This window comes from Myxocyprinus asiaticus, chromosome 22, assembly GCF_019703515.2.
Source record: "Myxocyprinus asiaticus isolate MX2 ecotype Aquarium Trade chromosome 22, UBuf_Myxa_2, whole genome shotgun sequence".
Lineage (NCBI taxonomy): Eukaryota > Metazoa > Chordata > Actinopteri > Cypriniformes > Catostomidae > Myxocyprinus > Myxocyprinus asiaticus.
The window spans coordinates 38,723,315-38,745,700 of record NC_059365.1 but is presented as its reverse complement, the minus strand read 5'-3'; the positions used below and the strand labels follow the sequence as shown (position 1 = coordinate 38,745,700).

The 22,386-nt window shown below is 38.4% G+C and overlaps 1 protein-coding gene across 2 annotated transcripts in view; it reads left to right on the top strand.

Moving 5' to 3' along the window:
• LOC127412710 (trafficking protein particle complex subunit 11) overlaps nucleotides 1-22,386 on the top strand; it is a 59,582-nt gene that overhangs the window by 20,583 nt on the left and 16,613 nt on the right. Inside the window, exons 5-20 of one of the 2 annotated variants that reach the window (XM_051649299.1) lie at nucleotides 66-180; nucleotides 1,799-1,898; nucleotides 5,959-6,032; nucleotides 6,157-6,253; nucleotides 11,610-11,743; nucleotides 13,405-13,552; nucleotides 13,647-13,737; nucleotides 15,856-15,935; nucleotides 16,386-16,464; nucleotides 16,609-16,663; nucleotides 16,791-16,936; nucleotides 17,045-17,106; nucleotides 17,561-17,693; nucleotides 19,968-20,098; nucleotides 20,184-20,339; nucleotides 20,660-20,847. In XM_051649299.1, coding sequence (XP_051505259.1) covers nucleotides 66-180; nucleotides 1,799-1,898; nucleotides 5,959-6,032; nucleotides 6,157-6,253; nucleotides 11,610-11,743; nucleotides 13,405-13,552; nucleotides 13,647-13,737; nucleotides 15,856-15,935; nucleotides 16,386-16,464; nucleotides 16,609-16,663; nucleotides 16,791-16,936; nucleotides 17,045-17,106; nucleotides 17,561-17,693; nucleotides 19,968-20,098; nucleotides 20,184-20,339; nucleotides 20,660-20,847 — 1,789 coding nt within the window. Of the gene's footprint in view, nucleotides 1-65; nucleotides 181-1,798; nucleotides 1,899-5,958; nucleotides 6,033-6,156; nucleotides 6,254-11,609; nucleotides 11,744-13,404; nucleotides 13,553-13,643; nucleotides 13,738-15,855; nucleotides 15,936-16,385; nucleotides 16,465-16,608; nucleotides 16,664-16,790; nucleotides 16,937-17,044; nucleotides 17,107-17,560; nucleotides 17,694-19,967; nucleotides 20,099-20,183; nucleotides 20,340-20,659; nucleotides 20,848-22,386 lie in introns of both variants that reach the window. The other variant, XM_051649298.1, reaches the window with a different exon arrangement.

Sequence of the window (22,386 nt, the reverse complement as noted above, 5' to 3'; positions counted from 1 at the left end):
TGTTCCCAAACCGATCTCTGTCTCAGGTAGATGTTGTTAGGTAAAGCTGTGCTTGTGTGTCTCAGGTGAAGATCTGGTGGCATCTGAGAGGGCCTCTACTCTGTGTGGTGCCTGTGACCTTTCTGGGAAGTCCCTGTTTGTCCTGCCCCATACTGACCACCTGGTGGGATACATCATCAGGTTAGCCAAGTCATTTATTTATGAAGAACATTTATAATCAACAGAAGTGTTACGATCGACAGCCAGAGTGCTGCTGCAAAGTGTACTGCTGAAGCAAATATTATAAATGTATAGGCAGATATTTCAAAATGATTTAGAACAAATAAATAAAAACCAAAGACTAAAACAATGAATAGGGAAACAAGAAGTCAATTAAAATATCTAAGATGAAAATAAAATACAAAAGCACAATTAAAAACATCCAAGTTCGATTAAATTATACCTGAAACTGAAACAAAAGCTAAAAAGATTATTAAAAAAAAACTAACATATTCTGTTACATTAAAAGGTATAGTTCACCCAAAAATGAAAATTCTGTCTTTACTCACCTTTATGTCATTCCAATCCTGTATTCACAAACGCATCATACTCCCCAGATTTTTTTGTAAAACGTGTATGTTAGTGACTTTCAAACATTCGTAAAGAGGTGGTGTGTGCATGTTCATTCACAATTATCATAATCCACCCCCCTGAAAATGCCATATAAGGAAGGCACCAGACTTGCTAGTAAATGCGGTTAACATCTATGTGGAACAGTAATGAAATAGTTTTTATGAATGAAGTGCATTCACATCGTAACATTTTAATTTAGCAGGCGCAAGTCTCATAGAAAGTGAGGACTTATGTTATTGCATGTTTTTGCCATCATATGACGCTCTTTTGTGACTCAAACAGTTCAAGAAGTAAATAAAAATGGTTTGACATGAGTGTAAAAAAAAAATTCAGTTCACATTGGGAGGAGGATGTTCATCACCATTAACCTTGTCTGGTTCAGTTCGCAGTGCATCCCCAGCATCATCTTTGAAACATCTCGGGTAAATCATGATGGTAACAGTGATATACTTGCAACTGGAAGAATCTTCAGAGAAATAAATAGAATGCCTGAAGAAGGTCTTTGACCGAAACGCTGTATGATAATACAGATTTTGAAGCTATACTACAATGTGAAGGCTTTTTCTATTTTTCCCCCAGTTGTATTGGGTATGCACCAGTCCGCGATGTGTTTATTTATGGGTTTAACAGCATTAGCATTGAACACACGTTATCAACTGAATGTGGTAATTACAGATGCTAATTCAAATATGAAACCTAAATTATAGAGCTCATATTAAAAAAAAAAAGGTTTTTCACTTCTGCTGGGAAAACGATAAGCAGAGTTGAGAAGAAATTATACTTAAGCAGTAAATAAGCGTTTCTAAATAAGTATAGGCTATGGTTTAAAAATAACTTTTATTTTCTTCCTTTTTTTTTTTTTTTTTTAATAATTCTTTTATTTTTAAGGTTAATTTCACTAATTTAATTATCATTGAATTTTTTCATTAATTATTTAATTTTACTTCTATCAAAATGAAGTCGTGACAGTTTGACTGAAAGAACACAACACCTTTGGATGTCTTGCGCACAATTTACACATGGTCAGGAGCAAGTGTACGTTTTGTTCGTACCGACTAACTTTTTGAAAATACGAAAACGTTTATGAATCCGAGAATTTACGTCAGAAAGGCTTTACGAATGATTTACACAAATTTGTTCTGCTCATGTTTCATGAATGAGGCCCATTGTGTGTTTATGTCTGCAGGTTGGAGAACGCTTTTTACGAACACGCACAGACCTACTATTACAATGAGATTCGGCGAGTGAAATCTCACAAGGAGTTCCTCAACAAAACTACACACCAGGTAATCGGGAGCTCATTCCAAAACACGATTCCATATTTTTAAATCCTGAATACTTGATCCCGCTTTATAACAGTGCAACCATGAGCAATGCAATAAAAGGCAAACTTTAGTTTTTGTCCCAAACAACCACTACGAGTGACAAGATATTTTGCCCATCGCTAAGTACTGTAGGCCCACCCACTGTGAAATGTATTTTGTCCAAAATCCTGCTCCACATAACTGTATGTTAAACACCACTGACAGTGTGTCACGTTGTGCAGCAGTTTCACATTCAGTGCATTGTATGTGAGTGGAGCGAGGAGCAGGTTTTTTTGAAAATCGGCGCATCATTGTTTTCTCTTGCTCCAAGAGTGCTCCACTAATGCTCCATCACTAGCACAACACCTGTTAACCGCCCATAATGCAGCAAGAATTCACCATGTGTTAAGCAGTGTTAAACACTATTGACATTAAAGAAAACAGAATTTCTGATGAATGTAATAAAAAAAAAATAAATAAAAAAAAAAAATAAATACAAATGTCTATTAAAAATTAATGAGAGCGAAGGAGAATGCGAATGGGGGATAATTGCCACGGCCAAAGATTATTTTAAAAGGCATGTGTCCAGAAAATATCTGTTCACATGTGGAGAGAAAATGTAAAGGTCAGCAATAAATATTTATCTTTCTCCCCATTAAATATTTTAAATAATCATATCATCATTATTATTTAAATCATTGCCATCTCAACTGTATGATGTCCAGCATTTAATAGAATTGAACTTTTAATGACCTAAAACACCAACTGAACTTATCAATTTGTTATTTTTATGTAGTTTGTAGCCATCTGATATTTATTTTTATGCCGTAATTTATGCAATTTACATTTGTAAATAATACAATAATACATATGCTTAATAATACAAAATAATAATAATAATAATAATAGTTTGGTAATTTATTTATTTATTTTTTTTTTAAATCTTCTTTGGGTAATATCACTGATGAGCCAAAACATTATGACCACCTGCCTAATATGCTGTTGGTCCTCCGCATGCTGCCAAAACAGTGCCGACCATCCGAGGCATGGACTCTACAAGACCCCTGAAGGTGTCCTGTGGTATCTGGCACCAAGACATTAGCAGCAGATCCTTCAAGTCCTATAAATTGTGAGATGGAGCAGCCGTGAATCGGACTTGTTGGTCCAGCACATCCCACAGATGCTCAATCGGATTGAGATCTGGGGAATTTGGGAATTTGAGCACCTTGAACACTTCATCATGTTCCTCAAATCATTCCCGAACAATGTGTGCAGTGTGGCAGTGCGCATTATCCTGATGAAAAAGGCCACTTGCCATCAGGGAATACCATTGCCATGAAGGGGTGTACCTGGTCTGCAGCAATGTTTAGGTAGGTGGCACGTGTCAAATTAACGTCCACATGAATGAGCATCACGCTCCCTCCACCGGCTTGTCGTCTTCCCACAGTGCATCCTGGTGCCATCAATCCCCCAGGTAAACGGCGCAAACATACAGTACTGTGCAAGTTTTAGGCACTTGTGAAAAATGTTGCATAGTGAGGATGTCTACAAAAATAATGACATAAATAGTTTTATTTATCACTTAGTCATACAAAGTCCAGTAAACATAAAAAAGCTAAATCAATATTCAGTGTGACCACCTTTGCCTTCAAAACAGCCCCAATTCTCCTAGGTACACCTGGACACAGTTTTTCTTGGTTGTTGGCTGATAGGATGTTCCAAGCTTCTTGGAGAATTCACCACAGTTCTTCTATATATTTAGGCTGTCTCAATTACTTCTGTCTCTTCATGTAATCTCAGACTGACACGATGTTCAGTGGGGGGCTCTGTGGGGGCCATGACATCTGTTGCAGGGCTCCCTGTTATTCTATTCTAATCCTTTCTATTTGCAAAAGTAATGTTTGGGAGTTTAGCATTTATATTTCCTATTGACACACTAAAGCTGAAGATATAAATAACCATCTTAAGACAAATGTTTTTGAGAAACATCTTATGTGCCTAAGACTTTTGCACAGTACTGTACACGGCCGTCCACGTGATGTAAAAGAAAACAGGACTCATCTGACCAGGTGACCTTCTTCCACTGCTCCAAGGTCCAGTTCCTATGCTTGCATGCCCATTGTAGCCACTTTCGATGGTGGACAGGGGTCATCATGGGCACTCTGACCGGTCTGCTTCTATGTAGCCCCATATGCAGGAGGGTGCGATGCACTGTGTGTTGTGACACATTCCTCCCGTAAAATTTTCTGTGACTTGTGCCACAGTAGACCTTCTGTCGGTTCGGACCAGACGGGATTGCCTTCGTTGCCCTCATGCATCGATGAGCCTTGGGCTCCCAACTCCCTGTTGCTGGTTTGTGGTTCGTCCCTCCTCGGTCCACTGTTGGTAGGTACTCGCCACTGCTGACCGGCGCACCCCACAAGCCTACTGTTTCAGAGATGCTCTGACCCAGTCGTTTGCCATAGTCAAAATCGCTCAGGTCTTTACTCCTGCCCATTTCTTCTGCATTCAACACGTTGACTGCGAGAACTGATTGTTTGCTTACCATCTAATCTACCCAGACCTTGAAATGTGGCCTTGTTAGGAGATGATCAATGTTATTCGCTTCAACTGTGAGTGATCATAATGTTTTGACTCATCGATGTAAATATGTTTTTGTTTGGTAGTTTATTTAATCCAGAGAATGTTGGCGAATAACTAAGCTAATATAAATAAATTAATGTAGAATTGGGCTAATGTTAGTGTTCCAATAAAGCACATTAAAGCTTTTCTAAAAGTATTTATTTTATTTTTTGGGGGGGATTTTTCCCCTTTTTCTCCCAATTTGGATTGCCGAATTTCCAATGTGCTTTTAAGTCCTCGTGGTCGCGTAGTGATTCGCCTCAGTCCGGGTGGCGGAGGACGAATCCCAGTTGCCTCCGCGTCTGAGATCGTCAACTGCGCATCTTATCACGTGGCTTGTTGAGCGCGTTGCTACGGAGACATAGCGCATGTGGATGCTTCACGCCATCCACCGCGGCAACCATGCTCCACTCACCACGCACCCCACCGAGAACGAACCACATTATAGCGATCACGAGGAGGTTAACCCATGTGACTCTACCCTCCCTAGCAACCGGGCCAATTTGGTTGCTTAGGAGACCTGGCTGGATGCCCTGGGATTCGAACTAGCAAACTAGCGAACTCCAGGGGTGGTAGCCAGCGTCTTTACCACTGAGCTACCCAGGCCCCTCACGGAGGTTCTAGCATACTTAAGTAACTTTACAGTGGAGCGGTAGTTAGGTGCCAATTTAGCTAAGAAGCGAACATAGAACAGAATTTCTCTTATCAGTGAGTGTGTAGGGAGTGGGACATTTACAACCCGGAGTGGAACCGTGGAGGGGAAATTGTTGCCGCTCCACTCACATACTCTGGTTCAATGTGCACAGACAAATTGCTTGTCACTGAAAACTTGTTGTGTCACGTGTTAACGCACCGAATAAGGCATTACAATGAACAAAACAACTAACAAAATTAGTGTATAACAGTTGGACTGGATGATCTTTATATTTTGTGCAAGTATGATGTTTGTAGTGAAACTTTTACAGGCTTTTTAAGTAGTGCATATATCCAAGGATGTTCTAGAATTGCACTTAATCTACACCACTAGTGTAAAGATGTAACTACATTGCTATTAAGGACATTAAAAGGCATCAGTCATGGACATTTCTATTGTGAATACACATTTGTCTTGTTACATTTTGCTCTAAAGTATTTCTGATACTTTATCAGAATCTATATTTTGAAAATAGCTCTTCAATTTGTGAGCGAAGCATTGAGTTGGTTCTCTTCAAAGAATCAGTCAAATCAATTCACAAATAAGTTCTAACGATTCATTAGTGAATCAGCCTAAATCAGAATGATTTAAAATAAAATCGTAATCTAGTAATCTCAAATGACAGGAAAAGTCATGGAAATTCATTGGTTAAGAATTGAGGGAGCACTCAAAATGTGTTCATCTAACAGTGTTAAACAGTTCAACTCGTACCTGTTGTCATTCCAGCTGCTGTTTGTCAGGCACCAGTTTAAGATGGGTTTCTTCAGTGAACTAAAGCAGGACACTCAGAATGCCCTAAAGTAAGTGCTTTTAACAGGAATCTGCTTGTATAAATAAATAAATGTTTTGCGTGAATTTCTAAGGAACCTCACACTGTGCTGGCTACGTTCATGAATTGCTTATGGTCTGTGCTCCGTTCAACAGATATTACAGGACTGCTTACAGCCTCGTCCATGAACTCCGAGCTCATGAGACAAACATGCTTGAGATCAAGACCATGGCTGGATTCATCAACTACAAGGTTTGTATGTGAATTACATTTTGACATCTGAAGACAATGTGAGTTTTGCTTGCCTGTGCAAAACTCCACAGTGCTAGGGTGTTTTGGGTGGTTGCCAAGAGAGGTTGACCGTTATGTTGGTTTTGGTAATAATTGCAAATATATACACACACACACACACAGTATATATATAATATATATGTCCAGGTGTCCGTAGGAGAATTAGGGCTGTTTTGAAGGCAAAGTTGGTCACATCAAATATTGATTTAGCTTTTTTTTATGTTTACTGGACTTCGTATGATGTTAATTGATGTTATTTATGACATTATATTTGAAGACATCCTCACTGTGCAACATTTTTCACAAGTGCCTAAATCTTTTGTGTGTGTGTGTGTGTGTGTGTGTGTGTGTGTGTGTGTATATATATATATATATATATATATATATATATATATATATATATATATATATATAATAATACAGTTGTGCTCAAAAGTTTGCATACCCTGGCAGAAATTGTAAAATTTTGGCATTGATTTTGAAAAAATGACTGATCATGCAAAAACAACTGTATTTTATTTAAAGATAGTGATCATATGTATAAGTCATTTATTATCACATAATTGTTTGGCTCCTTCTTAAATCATAATGATAACAGAAATCACCCAAATGGCCCTGTTCAAATGTTTACATACCCTTGAATGTTTGGCCTTGTTAAAGACACACAAGGTGACACACACAGGTTTAAATGTCAATTAAAGGTTAATTTCCCACACCTGTGGGGAGCCACGTGACGCCATGCGAAGGGCAGACGTGTGAGAGACAGCTCTGCGCACTTTGCTAATTTTTTAAATTATTTTCATGATATAATCTGGTGAAATTCGATACACCCAGTTACACATTTGCTGTTTGAGGTTAACATGGCAAAGAAGTCAAAATCCTCGGGCTCTGGAGACATTAAAAGACACTTACGGGTTCAAGATGAAAGCTCAGACAGGCCTGTGGACCGGGGACTCGATTTGGATGGTGCGGCGGATGAAGGAATCCAGCGTCAACTGTCCAACATGTCGGTGATGTTGACGAAGGTACTTGCGGACTTTGAGGATCTCGCTGAAATACGTTGATCAATTACGGCGGTGGAAAAAAATTATCTGAGTTAGTTACAAGAGTGACAGATATTGAAAAACAAATCGATTATTTAGAGTCATCAGAGAGGGAATTAGCCGCTAATCTGCCCGCGACCAATGTTGATTTTGGAACATGTTCTTGAAAAGCTTGAAGATTTTAAGAATAGAAGCTGCAGGAATAACATTTGAATTGTTGGAATTCCTGAGCATGAGGAGGGCAGAGATATGGTGAAATTCCTAAACGAGCTTTTCCCGAGTCTGCTCGACATAACAGGCCACAAGTTGGAAATCGAACGAGCTCACAGAGTCCCAGCTCAGAGATTTGCTGAGGGAGAAAGGCCCCGATCGATTCTGGCCAAATTTTTGAGATCATCTGATAAAGATCTCGTGTTGCGCCAGGCGAGGAGCAAAGGAAAGCTTTCTTGGAAGAATTACAATATTATCTTGTTCCCGGACTTTGCGAACTCGACGAGAGAAACACGATCGGTTTAAGGAGTTCAAGAAACGCTTACATCAACGGAAGAGCACTTTGCTCTGATGTTTCCGGCCAGACTGAGAATAAACACCAAGGACGGCAGCAAAGTATTTACATGTCCCAATCAGGCAATGTCTTTTATTGAAATAATGGGTGAGTAACCATTGGGTGTTTTTCTTGTGAGTGGATTGACTCACTGTACATACACTGGCTTTCGGAGGAAGCTGGGCGCCATTTTTGAGCAGCTGGAGTTTGTTTTGTTTTGTGGATTAACACTTTTCCTTAAAGAAACTTTTGCATTGATGGAAGATCACTTTTACAATGAAGTTCCTGGGCAGATTGTGAATAGACACTACAGATGACTGCAAAATATCTACATGCCCACACAAAGGATGTCTTTTATAAAGTTGGCGGACTGTGTAAATCATGGGATATACTTTTATGCGGCCTCCGAGTGAATTGACACTTGACCATCCGAGGAACCGGGATGCGTGTTTCGTTTCCTTTTGTGCTGGTTCCGCCTAGCGTTTGGAGCTTGTTTTGTTAAATAACACTACTTCGGGACAGTTATGGATGAATCTGTCAGTTCCTTGTGCTTATGCCTCCTGTTGGCTGGAGTATGATTTGTGGAGTATTTTCATAGGACATTGGAATGATTACGTCATCTGCTGCACTCAGTTGGAAAAGTTAAGTTACACCCCGTTATTTCGCATTTACACTCGGTATGGACTAAAGTGTCCAGATTGTTTAAATTGGACACTTATTTAAATGTTGCCTCAAACATATGCCAGAACCCAAGATTGTGTATTGGCAAGTCCCCTTTCTGCTGGCCAGAGTGGATTGTGAGGTGGTTGCTACACTCGGTGACCTAAATGAAAGTGGAGTGTTGAGATCATTTGAAAACTTGGTCCAACATTTTGGGGTCCCCAGACCTCAGTTTTATAGGTATTTACAACTGTGCCACCTGCTTTGTACTATTTTTGGGAGTAGCACCCCCCCCTATATATATATATGTGTGTGTGTGTGTGTGTGTGTATATGTGTATGTATATTTATTTATTTATTTATTTATTTTTATATGTGTGTCTGTTTGATTTTTATTTCTATATATTTACTTATGTTTGACCACAGGGTTGTTTTTTGGGGGGCGGGGTTGGGGAGGGGGGGGGGTTATTTGGTTTAAATGTTGATTTTATATATATATATATATAAAATGTTAATTACAAAAAAGATAAAAATTTCCCACACCTGTGGCTTTTTAAATTGCATTTAGTGTCTGTGTATAAATAGTCAATGAGTTTGTTAGCTTTCATGTGGATGCGCTGAGCAGGCTAGATACTGAGCCATGGGGAGCAGAAAAGAAATGTCAAAAGTCCTGCGTAACTTTATAAAGATGGAAAAGGATATAAAAAGATATCCAAAGCCTTGAAAATGCCACTCAGTACTGTTCAGTCACTTATTAAGAAGTGGAAAATTCGGGGATCTCTTGATACCAAGCCAAGGTCAGGTAGACCAAGAAAGATTTCAGCCACAACTGCCAGAAGAATTGTTCGGGATACAAAGAAAAACCCACAGGTAACCTCAGGAGAAATACAGGCTGCTCTGGAAAAAGACAGTGTGGTTGTTTCAAGGAGCACAATACGACGATACTTGAACAAAAATGAGCTGCATGGTCGAGTTGCCAGAAAGAAGCCTTTACTGTGCCAATGCCTCAAAAAAGCCCTGTTACATTATGCCCGACAACACCTTGACATGCCTCACAGCTTCTGGCACACTGTAATTTGGAGTGACGAGACCAAAATAGAGCTTTATGGTCACAACCATAAGCGCTATGTTTGGAGAGGGGTCAACATGCCTATAGTGAAAAGAATACCATCCCAGCTGTGAAGCATGGTGGTGGCTCACTGATGTTTTGGGGGTGTGTGAGCTCTAAAGGCATGGGGAATCTTGTGAAAATTGATGGCAAGATGAATGCAGCATGTATCAGAAAATACTGGCAGACAATTTGCATTCTTCTGCACAAAAGCTGCGCATGGGACGCTCTTGGACTTTCCAGCACGACAATGACCCTAAGCACAAGGCCAAGTTGACCCTCCAGTGGTTACAGGAGAAAAAGGTGAAGGTTCTGGAGTGGCCATCACAGTCTCCTGACCTTAATATCATCGAGCTTAATATCGAGCTTAGCGATATCCTTAATATCATCGAGGAGATCTCAAACGTGCGGTTCATGCAAGACGACCAAAGACTTTGCATGACCTGGAGGCATTTTGCCAAGATGAATGGGCAGCTATACCACCTGCAAGAATTTGGGGCCTCATAGACAACTATTACAAAAGACTGCATGCTGTCATTGATGCTAAAGGGGGCAATACAGAGTATTAAGAACTAAGGCTATGCAGACTTTTGAACAGGGGTCATTTATGTGGATGATATAAATAACCATCTTAAGACAAATGTTTTTGTTAAACATCTTTTGTACCTAAGATTTTGCACAGTACTGACTGTCTGTCTGTCTGTCTGTCTGTGTGTGTGTGTGTGTCTCTCTCTCTCTCTCTCTCTCTCTCTCTCTCTCTCTCTCTCTCTCTCTCTCTCTCTCTCTCTCTCTCTATATATATATATATATATATATATATATATATATATATATATATATATATATATATATATTTTAAAATATTAAACTATTTGCATATTTTTTGCAGATTACCGATAGTTCCAAAAAGCAGCTATAGGCAAAACCAATATATCGGTCAACCTCTTGGCAACCACCCAAAACACCCTAGCATTGTGGAGTTTTGCAACATTCTATGAATCAATTTTACAAAACTATCAGCCGATTAATCAGTTATCAGCCTTTCCCACCACCTTAATTTAATGGTTATTGGTGGACCTCTAGTCTCTTACTGGCCTACGCCAAATAAGAGCATGCTCTCTCTATGAAGTCTCTATGATATTTTGGTCCATTGAAATGGCTCGGGCCCCTTAAGTGTAAATCGATGGGAATATATTTTTTCCCCATTTTATCATCTGCCAAGTCGGTAGTTCAGCTATTTTCACAGTAGGATAGCTTTTCCAGTAACAAGCTACAGTAGATTTTCCAACAAGTACTGTAGTTTCACAAAATGCTGCATTTTGGTATTCTAATGCACTCATGGGAAGTCTAAAAAAAAAATTCATTTGGGAAGTTCATGTAAATGAATCAGTTAAAATCAACGATTAACAGATTCGCTTGTAAGTTGGCTAGTTTTGGGAAGTGCAGTTCATTTTGGTGCATCGGTTCGTTTAAACAGTTCATGTGATCCAGTTCTAATAAACAAATTACCAATTCACTTGAGCCCATGTGCTGAAATCACTGCTTCTACGTTTTTCAAAGCGAGATATTTAATTACTTCTGTTTGTCACTGTGTTTTTATCTATGTTTTTTTAAAATAGTGTGTTTTCTGATTTTATTACTTGGGAAGCTACAGATCCAAAGTGGCCTTCCCAACACTGTTTGACAGCACAATGTCGGCATCAAATGTGATGCTTGCAGGTACACCACAATGCTGTTTAAAGTTTACATTTTGAAAAGTTGCCTCAGCAAATTGAGGGCTGTGTCTCAACCTAGTGAGCTGCCAGCGGTTTTCATACAAACAGCTGTGTACACCACACAGGAAACAGGCCAGAGTTCATTTCCTGTTGTCCTTCTCTTGTAAATAGCACAGTCATGTTCAGTTGCATTGTGTTCAGAACTGCATTGTTTTTATCAAGCATCTAACAGAGGACTTCTCTCGCAGATCTGCAGACTGTGCTTTCAGCATAACACCCCCCTGGACGCCATCGCTCAGTTCCGCAAACACATCGACCTGTGTAAGAAGAAGATTGGTAGCGCTGAGCTGGCATTTGAACACACTGCCTGGATGTCCAAACAGTAAGATTAAATGCTGCCATAAACACATCTCTTTATTTTTATATTCTTGGACGAAGACTGTGTTAAAGTGTTTTTGCCAGATATTATACTCTTCTGGTAAATCTCTGTTTTTTAGGTCAAAGTAATACTATTCGACTCATAGTTTAATTATTTTGCAGTTTCTGGTTAGTCCTTCCCATTGTGTAGACATGGATAACTATGTATAATTTGTGAATTATTGTTATTACCCACAATGTATTAAATGTTATGAAAATGTAACAGTTACATAAAGACAAAGATAATCAACACATCAAGGGCCTCATTGTGTAATGTTGTAAACGTATGTTGCTCAACCTAACTCTTGGTCTAGACCAGTGCTCTTCAGTTAGTCTCAAAGTCCAGTCTTTAAATTTCCTTCCAAGGAAAGGTCCAAACAAGCATAATTTACTCCATTTCAGGAGCCAATATCTTCTAATTATATTAAATGAAGTAATCAGTGTGTCATTTAACTGATTCATGGAATATAGCACAAGCACACTTTTCAAGAAAAACATTAAAAAGCAGTTTGTTAGATTTCAAATTGTAAAACAATAATATACTGTTCAAAATTAAGCTAGTTACTGGTTAGTGGAAATTATTCATAGCTAATGTGCTGAACTACACCTGTGGTTACTCTGAAACTTGTTCCACCATTGAGGAACTGTGAAGTCGAAAAACCGAGAAAGTGATTTGGTGCCTCTTTGTGTTGGTACCACAAGGCGGTGCTCATTTGCAGGCCTTCTGGTGGGAATGTAGCTTTGCATGAACAATTTCCTTTCTGTATGCCAGCATCAGAGCTTTGAACTTGATAAATGCAGTAACCGGCAGCCAGTGTAGAGAGACAAGGAGGGGTGTAACATCTACTCTCTTGGGTTCGTTGAAGACCAGCCATGCTGCTGCATTCTGGATCGCTTGCATAGGCCTAATTGCACATACAGGAAGGCTGGCTAAAAGAGCATTACAGTAGTCCAGTCTAGATATGACAAGAGACTAAAAAGGAGATGTGTGGCATGTTCAGAGAGGAAGGGTCTTATCTTCCTAATGTTTTAGAGTGAAAATCTACATGATCGGGCTGTTTTTGAGATGTGGTCAGTGAAATTGAGTTGGTTGTCAATGGTTACCCCTAGGTTTCTGACCATTTTGCATGGTGTCATTGTGGATGAACGGTTATTAAATCCGTTCACCAGCTGAACGGTGATTTTGTGCTCAACCGCAGGGTTGGCTGGAAAGACAAGGACCTCGTTTTTCGGTAGGTTGAGTTAAAGGTGGTGTTGCTTCATTCAGGCCGAGATGTCTGCCAGGCATGCCGAGATCCAAACAGTCACCATGGGGTCGTCAATATACAGTATATTTTTTACAGTATAAGTGTGGCTTAAGTGTCCAAAGTGTTTAAACTTTTTAGGGCCACTGTATATGATGCTTTCATATCACCATTTCAGTGTAAAGATAACTTATTGTTCCGTGTTTAAAATAAATGCTTAGTTTGTAATTATATTAAATTGAAATTATTCATTTGCAGCTTAGATGTTGGGTCCAGATCTAGACTGCGATCCACTGAGTTTTTACCTCTCGTCTTGAAATTATGCACACACACACACACACACACACACACAATCATTTATTCAATTGATCTCATTCTCTAGGTTTCAGTCATTTGGTGATTTGTTTGATGAGGCCATTAAACTGGGCCTCACAGCAATCCAGACCCAGAACCCAGGCTTCTATTACCAGCAGGCTGCATCCTATGCACAGGAGCGCAAGCAGCAAGCGGGGCAGCTCTGCAATCATGAGGTACTTGTACTCCCAATCCAATGTATTATGAATGTTGACTACTCAATTTTGAGCGTGTGATGTATAATGTCCCACTGGTCCTATTCTTCAGCAGGGTGTGGTCTACCCTGCACCTGACCCACTGGAGATCCCCTCCGGAGCTCTAGACTTCTACGGACAGAGACCCTGGAGACAGGGACATCAGAGTGAGTGATGGTTTATGAATCACTATCACCCTCTCAGTTAGAATCTATCTGTATCTTTGATTGAATCTCACAAAATTTGTCAAGAACATGTCCAGGTTATACTTCACCCCTAAATAAAAAATTTTAAAAAAAGCACAAATATGGTTTACAGCGAGGCACTTACAATGGAAGTCAAAGAGGAAAGTCCATGAATGATAAAGGTGCACTCAGTAAGTTTTTAGCCACATCTTATTAGTTCCAAAAGTACCAGTGGTTTTCTGATACTGGCTCATTGGTACAGTCAAAACAACCTGGAGCTGAAGAAGCTCAAAACAGTGGAGATGATTGTGGACTTTAGAAGGAACACACCAGCATGGACCCCACTCACCATTCTAAACAGCACGGTTTTCTTCCCTCAGGCCATTCACCCCAATACTCTCCATTGTGGTAATACAGTCATGTGCATGTTCAACTATTTATTCATATTTATATTCCATTTATATTTATTTGAAATATCCTACCTCTTCTGCTCAATACATTGAATCAACTTGCACATAACTGTACATTTGTACTTGCACTTTTTTTTTTTTTGGTATTCTCTTTGCACTGGAAGCTTCTGTCACCATGACACATTCCTTGGGTTTGTAAGCATACTTGGCAATAAAGCTCATTCTGATTCTATTTGCTGATTAATCGGCCTGGCCGAAACATCAGTCTATCACTAATTAAAAGTAGTAGTAACTCAGTCAATTGCATGACACAGGTTGTCATGTAATGTCAACATGACAGCGCCCATGAGGGGGTGACCCACTCCATGTAAAATTAAACCACTTTTATTGGGTTACTGATATGACTGGAGTCTTCATCTCATGTGAGTGTACATCATTTGAGATATTTCTCTGAACTACTATTCATGTCTTTGTGTAAAACTTTTTTTTCTTTCTTTTTTTTTTACTTTTTTAATTAGCAAAAACTTACTGAGTGCACCTTTTATATGCACAAAAGTATAGTATGTAATATGCGAGTTAACATGATTTTAGTATGATAAAATAAGGGATTTACTGGCGTTAAAACATTTACCAGATAACAAGGTTTACCCATGTTAACATAGCAATTACAGAAATACTCAAACCAGTCCATCTGGCACCAACAATCATCCATGCGATTATCTAATCAGCCAATAGTGTGGCAGAAGTGCAGTGCATAAAATCATGCATACACGTGTCAGGAGCTTTAGTTAATGTTCACAGCAACCATCAGAATGGGGAAAAAATGTGATCAATGTGATTTGGACCATTGCATGATTGTTGGTGCCAGATGAGCTGGTTTGAGTATTTCTGTAACTGCTGATCTTCTGGGATTTTCACACACAAAAACAAAAAACATCCAGCGAGCGGCAGTTCTGTGGACAGAAACGCCTTGTTGATGAGAGAGATCAACAGAGAATATTTATATATATATATATACACACACACTACCAGTATAAAGTTTTGAAACACTTGACTGAAATGTTTCTTATGATCTTAAAAATCTTTTGATCTGAAGGTTTATGTTTAAATGTTTGAAATTAGTTTTGTAGACAAAAATATAATTGTGCCGCCATATTAATTTATTTCATTATAAAACTAAAATTTAATACAATTTTTTTTTTTTTTTAAATTGATGACTTGGACTAAATAATAAAGAAAAGCAGCCAATAAGTGCCCAACATAGATGGGAACTCCTTCAATACTGTTTAAAAAGCATCCCAGGGTGATACCTCAAGAAGTTGGTTGAGAAAATGTTTTGATTTTGTTTAGTCACAGCATAATTTCCATAGTTCCATTTATGTTATTCCATAGTTTTGATGACTTTACTTTTATTCTAAAATGTGAAGAAAAAAAATTATAATAAAGAATGAGTGTTTCAAAAATTTTGACCGGTAGAGTGTGTGTGTGTGTGTGTGTGTGTGTATATATATATATATATATATATATATATATAAAATATTTTGAAAATATGAACCAGGGAAGCTTTATTAATTATCATTAATAATGGTATAAAAACTGTTGCTATCATGTACAACAACAACAACAACAACCTTGTGAGTTTACAGTCTTACCCAGGGTTTTATGAAGTCTTTTTTTTTTTTACCCTCAGGCATTGATCCTCCTGACCCTGAGAAAGAGAAACAAGGCATCCTTGCTCTTCAAGTGAAAGAGAGAGACATTCTTCATTCGGTGGGATTTTTGAAACATCTTTTATTTTACATACTGTAACTCTTGAAATAGCAGTGACATTACCATTTAAAAGTCTGAACACACTGGACTGAATTGTTGAATGTTTCTCATGTTCTTAAAAACCTTTTGATCTACAGGCTTATGCTTAAATGCTTAAACTAAGTTTTGTATGAAAATATACATGGGAACTGCTTGTCCAATCAGATCAGAGCACTGACACTAATTGTTGTATAATATAGTTGTGATTTATCTAAGATTTTTTGATCACTGCATAACTTTTATTTGTGCCATTTCCTAGTTTTGACTTGATTATTATTCTAAAATAAGGTAAACAGTAATGAAGAATGAGTTTGAGATTGAGGTGTAACTGGTAGTGTATGTTACATTTTAAAGTTGAATATGTGTAGTATATCTCTCCTAATGGTTGTTTGTGTTTATTTCTCCTGTCAGGAGTTGATCATTGCTCTCCTCAGTAATGCTGTCACCCAGTTTAAGAAGTACAAGTGTCCTCGAATGAAGAGCCATCTCAGTGAGTGCTACACGATTTTCATTTCTTTATTTTATTGCTCAGAAAAACTTGAAATATACTGTTCAGCGCTGATCATCTCAGAAATATGATTAAGTCACATGTACACATGTCAGGCATTCTTGCTTTATCTCTCTATTTTTGCAGTGGTTCAGATGGGTGAGGAATATTATCACGCAAAAGACTACACCAAAGCATTAAAGTGAGTTGAATTCACAATACGGCTAGAACTGTGCCTATGCACAGCAGGATTAAAGTCATAAATGGCTTTTAGCTGTGGTCTTAATAAGGGCTTTTAGCTGTTAGATATAAGTGTCTGTATTTTCTAGGCTGTTAGATTATGTGATGTGTGACTATCGTACGGAACGCTGGTGGTCTCTGCTCACGTCGATCCTGTGCACGGCTCTGAAGTGCTCTTACCTCATGGGTCAGGTCAAGGATTACATCACCTACTCTATGGAGCTGGTGGGCAGAGGTAAATGAACACACTGTATTGATCCATAAACAGTACTCTTCACCAATGCAAAAGTGACTCTGGTTAATGTGTGTGTGTGTGTGTGTGTGTGTGTGTGTGTGTGTTCAGCCTCTATTCTTTCTGAAGAGCAGAAGTCCAGGATTGAGAAAAACCTGATTAAAGTGCTCATGGTTTGTATGGAAATATATTAGTAGAAGGGATGGGCGATATACCTGAAAAAAATATATATCTTGTTTTTTTTCAGCCCTTTGACGAAATTGGATATACATCTTGATATTTACATATTTGCTCTGAAATGGCCTAAAAGGGTCTTTTTTTTTTTTTTTTTCTTTTTTTTAAATCAAAATATCCATTATTTCAACCAAACAGCCAAAAATCTAGTTAAACATAATCAAGGCAAGTTTCCCGTACTAAATGAACACAAAAAAGTATTATATTTGCTCTCATCAGTACAATTTTATATTCACCAAAATAACAGTATATACTGTAGTAATAAACAGTAATACTTACCTACATATGTATTTTTACCAAAACATATTTTTGTATTTTAGTTAAATTACATTGACATTAATCAGCTTACAGAATTATGTAAAAAGATGTCCTGTGTATTTCATGGATTGTCAGAATGAAGTGCCGGAGCCTGAACCAGACTGTGACATGGTCTCAGTAAAGGCGGCCCAGTCTCTCTGGAGTGACCGCATCTCTCTGGCCGGCAACAACGAGATTACCATTGATGTCCAGGACTATGTGCCCTTTGGTAAGCACTCAAAGAAGACTTACTTGTATTGAATACATTTTTTAGCTCAGCATTTGTGATTCCAGGCATAACTTTAGCTGGACTACACACCAAAATGTAATGCTGATCCTAAACCATTTGATGTGTGGTCTTGGGAAAAAAAAAAAAAAAAAAACTCTGACAAAGATCTAGACTAGGAGCAAGAAATGAATCTGCAGCTTGTGCGGTAGCGTGTTTTAGGCATGCACCGATGTATCGGCCAATTATTGACCAAATTAAAACCATCAGCATATGGGTTATAAGTATGAAAACACAGATATTAAAAAATAATGGTTTATTTGTAATTAATTAGCAAATCACTTCGTAAAAACTCTGTGAATTCAAAGATACAATCCGGGTGGGGGGGTGGGAGCTGGGAGTCAGGCCGGAGGTCTCCCTGGCCTGAATCTAGTGCTGGAGTAGTGTAACAAGGAGGGGGCTGGCCCGTGATGACACACGCCTGGTGCTGAGGTGACTAATCAGCGGGAGAGAGATAAGGGGGGGGCCAGAGACGGCAGTTCGAGAGAGGGAGAGACGCACAAAGCTGTGCGTTGTTTGTTATGTTTGAGTTCAGTTTGCTATTAAAGTTTTACATCGACTGTTCAGCTGGTTCCCGCCACCTCATTTCCCATTTTAAGAACCTTGCTACACTGGTGCTGAAAACCGTGAGGGAGGAGGGATGCACTGTTGGATAGCCCTCGCCGCTGTTGGAGGGTCGCAACGCCGGGGAGATATGGTGCGGTGGTACAGGAGCGGTTCGCCAGAAGGCGGAGGAGCTCGCTGCTGTCCGCTAGGGAGCGGAGGAGTCACTGCTGGCCGGCGGAAGCGGAGGAGCCGCTGCTGGCCGCCAGGAACCCGAGCGTGACTGCTGTGTGCATTTTCCATTTCCCTTTTTGATTTGTAACTAGTAGCACCTAATAAACATGCCAAAAAAAATCTAGAGCAAATAGCTTTCCTAAAAATGTATGTCTACAAATGTGGACAGTGGGACTAAATTGTTATTTTAAATAATTCCAAGCTATAGAAAGTCAGATTTTTCTATCAAATTGTTTATGTTTTCAGGGGTGTTGGTTGTTCATGTTTTTGAGGTGTTTCAGACATTATATCAGATATTAGCATAAATAGTTCTGATTCAAAGTAATGTCCAGCATCATCCAGTCACTGCCAATCATGTTCAAATAAAATTATACATTATAAATTCTGAATCTATGTACTGATTACCATTGTCAAATGTCTGCCAAACATGTTGAGTGGTCCAAACATCATCTGCAGCCTGAAACTGAACTTTTGACTGGATTTTAGGAGTGAATGCACTTAGCTGCATTGAGAGCTATAGAATGCTCCCTTGCTCCCTATTTAGTGAATGACTTAACCTCCAGTGTGTCTGCACTGGTCTCAGAACAGTTCGAAATGCACCTTATTTTCATCCTAACTCCGTATAAAGCCTCTGAAAGCAAAACATTTTTTTCAGGTTTTGGATGAACCCATTGATTCTCAATGTGGTAATGCACAGTGAATATAGAATTTCTAAGGAAAAAATTATCTGAAGTACACATTAGTGTACAATATGTTTAGCAGCATGGCGTTTCGCGATAAATCACTCAAATTTTTAAAATGCCATATTGGATGAAACTAGAGACTCTAAACTCCAACAGGTTTCAATGGAAAAACATAATTAGGTTTCTTACCAGATGTAGTTTTGTTGCCGTTTCTCCCAAAGACAAACTTCGCTGTGGTCTGCGCCATGTTTTGTCACATGACTGATTAATAATTAATTTAAATTATGCATTGTGTATAGCAAAGACAAAAATGCAAGACGCGGGGTCACACAAGGTTAATTTTCATTCACACACAGTTTTGTTTGGAAGAATTCATGTACAGTAAGTGCTTTAACAAAAATAAGAGTTGCACATTTATGCTTTTAAACACTCCAGAATGCCTTGCCCCATTGACTTCCATTTTAATTTTATTACTGTACTGTACACATGATTTTTGTTTTTACAAACTGAGGAACTAGTCAAAATTATTGTCTGTGGGTAGTTCACAGTATGCACAGATGGTGTTGACAGAGCTTCACCAAAAATGACAATTTTGTCATCATTTGCTCACCCTCATGTCGTTAAAAATCTGTATGACTTTCTTCCGTGGAACACAAAGGAGATGTTTGGCAGAACTTTCATTGCATCTGTTTTCATAAAAAGTAATTGTAAAAAAAGTCATCATCTGTATCTGTTTACTTTAATGTCTTTCTCTCAGTTCAGTGCAAAGCCAAGTTCCTGTCTCCTAGTTTCCACATCGATGAACCTGTACAGCTACACGTCTATTTAAGAGCTGACTGCCCACATCCTGTGCGCTTCTCAAAGCTGTGTGTCATCCTAAGCAACCAGGTACAGAACACCTGATACACGCATACACGCCTTATACACGCATGTTATACTCCATGACATCTTTATTTATTTGCTTGAAATGTAGGAGTATAATCAGTACTGCTCTCTGGAGGACGCCTCGAAAGATAAGGATATTCTAGAGCCTTCCACCCAGGAGAACATGTGTCTTGTTCCTGGAAAAACCCGCAAGTACTGCTTCAAATTTGTAGCCAAAACTGAAGATGTTGGAAAGAAGATAGAGGTAAAATATACAAGCATGGAGTGCTGTTCATTTATCGGTATTGTCACCTATAAAAAACAAAAGTGAAAGCTCAAAATCTTCATTTAAACCCATAGGAGACATGTTTTTTAAACTAAACATCCAGAACACCTCTCTTTGTAGTTAGTTTTTGAAACAACTTCAATTTGTGTTTTTCTAACAGTGTGTTTATGCTATCTTTCAAATTAACAGCACTTGGTTTTGTTCTATAACGCACACATTTTACAAGTGTGGCTTAAGTATCTAAATACTTTTGAGGGCACTGTATATTTGTGTGATTTTCTTTTCCGAATGTCTTTCAGATCACGTCTGTGGGGCTCATGTTAGGAAGAGAGACGGGTCGTTATGTGTATCTGAACTGGCGGGGCGGCTGGGGGGATGCGGCCTCCTCCCAGGAGGCTTTACAGGCCTCCCGCTCCTTTAAAAAGAGATCATGCCTCCCAGAACAGCAGGTGGACTGGGACACTGTGTCCATACAGTCTAGCACTATGTAGGTTAAAATAATATAAAATAAATAATAATGTTTCCATAACTAACAGAATCTAGTATGTGGCTGTCAGTCCAAAGGGACTTTAGATCCAGAAATATTTGTTTTAAATGTATAATAAATTTAGCTAAAGTCAATGTGAATCTTCATCAGAAACACATTTCAATCCATCAAGAATTTATTCTCTGTACATTAGAGGTACACGATATATCGGTTTTACCGATTAATCAGTGCCGATAGTTGTTTTTTGGAACTATTGGTTATCAGCAAATATGTATCCCAAGTCCCATAGTTTTTATATATTTATTCATTTTTTATGGTGCTGGAGGATTCTACATTTAGAATAGCTTGGTTCTACAATATAAAAACAACCTTCTAGAAGTGAAATAAAAACTAATCACTGACACCTCGTGGGGATTTGCTGTATCTAAATCTTTCATCATTTGACAATATTCACCCTTATTTTTATATCTTATTTTATATCATATTTTCATCTCATACGAATAATAATTCAAAAACCTTGTCTGGTGAAATATACTGTATGCACACACAATTCTTAATCTGGTAAATATAGGATATAAAAAGCTTAATTTGGTAAAAACTAAACTTCTTCAACTCTGCGAATCCGCTGACGGGTCCAAAAGGGGGCATTATGTCTCGAAAAAAGTTTATGCTTAAAATGTCTCCAAATACATACAGTAAGTCAGGCATTTGAGGTATTGTTTGAAAGCTTAGAATCTGAACTTTTCATAGATAACCAATTCTGCATTTTTGTACATAAAATAACAAAATAAGGCTAAAAAACATTTGCATCGCAAATCAGCGCCACCTAGAGGTTATGTAGTGGAAATATTAAAATGAATATAAAAGTCTTTCAAATAGCACTTAAATAAACAAATCATATATGAAATGAAAGCTCTCCTTCTCTGACTGTATAGTTTGTTTTTGCCCTAATACCACAGTTTGAAAGATTTTCAAAAGAATCACAAAGTGAAATATATCTATAAGACATCAAATACAAACGTCTCTTTTATGCGCTGATCACTGCTACTGTAATCCCCAAATAGCTCAAAACTTTATATCTCCTTTTACCTTAGTTTTCAAAACAATTTTAAATTTTTTACTTGTCTGTGAGCTTGTTTGTGTGAATAATCTAATGTTATATCTTAGATGTCCAGAACAAAATGCGGTCCAGCAGGAAAAGCATGCTAAACAAATCATCGGAAATATATGTTATCGACTATTGATAATAAAATGTTACACATCATCACAAAGGGGAGGATCTCAGCTTTCTAATGAGACCTAGATTGAGCTTCTAGTCCAGAGGTCGAGATATTCAATGAAAAAATGTGGGTGGTGCATGAACTGAAAATTAGACTGAGGGGTAGATTCACTAAACAGTTGCAATTTCAGCGCTGATGGTGCCCACTAAACACGATTGCGGGTGTTTAGTGTGTGGTATTTCAGCGCAAATATATGCATCTTATTCACTAACCACCCACAATCACATTTAGTCGGCACCATCAGTGCTGAAATTGCACT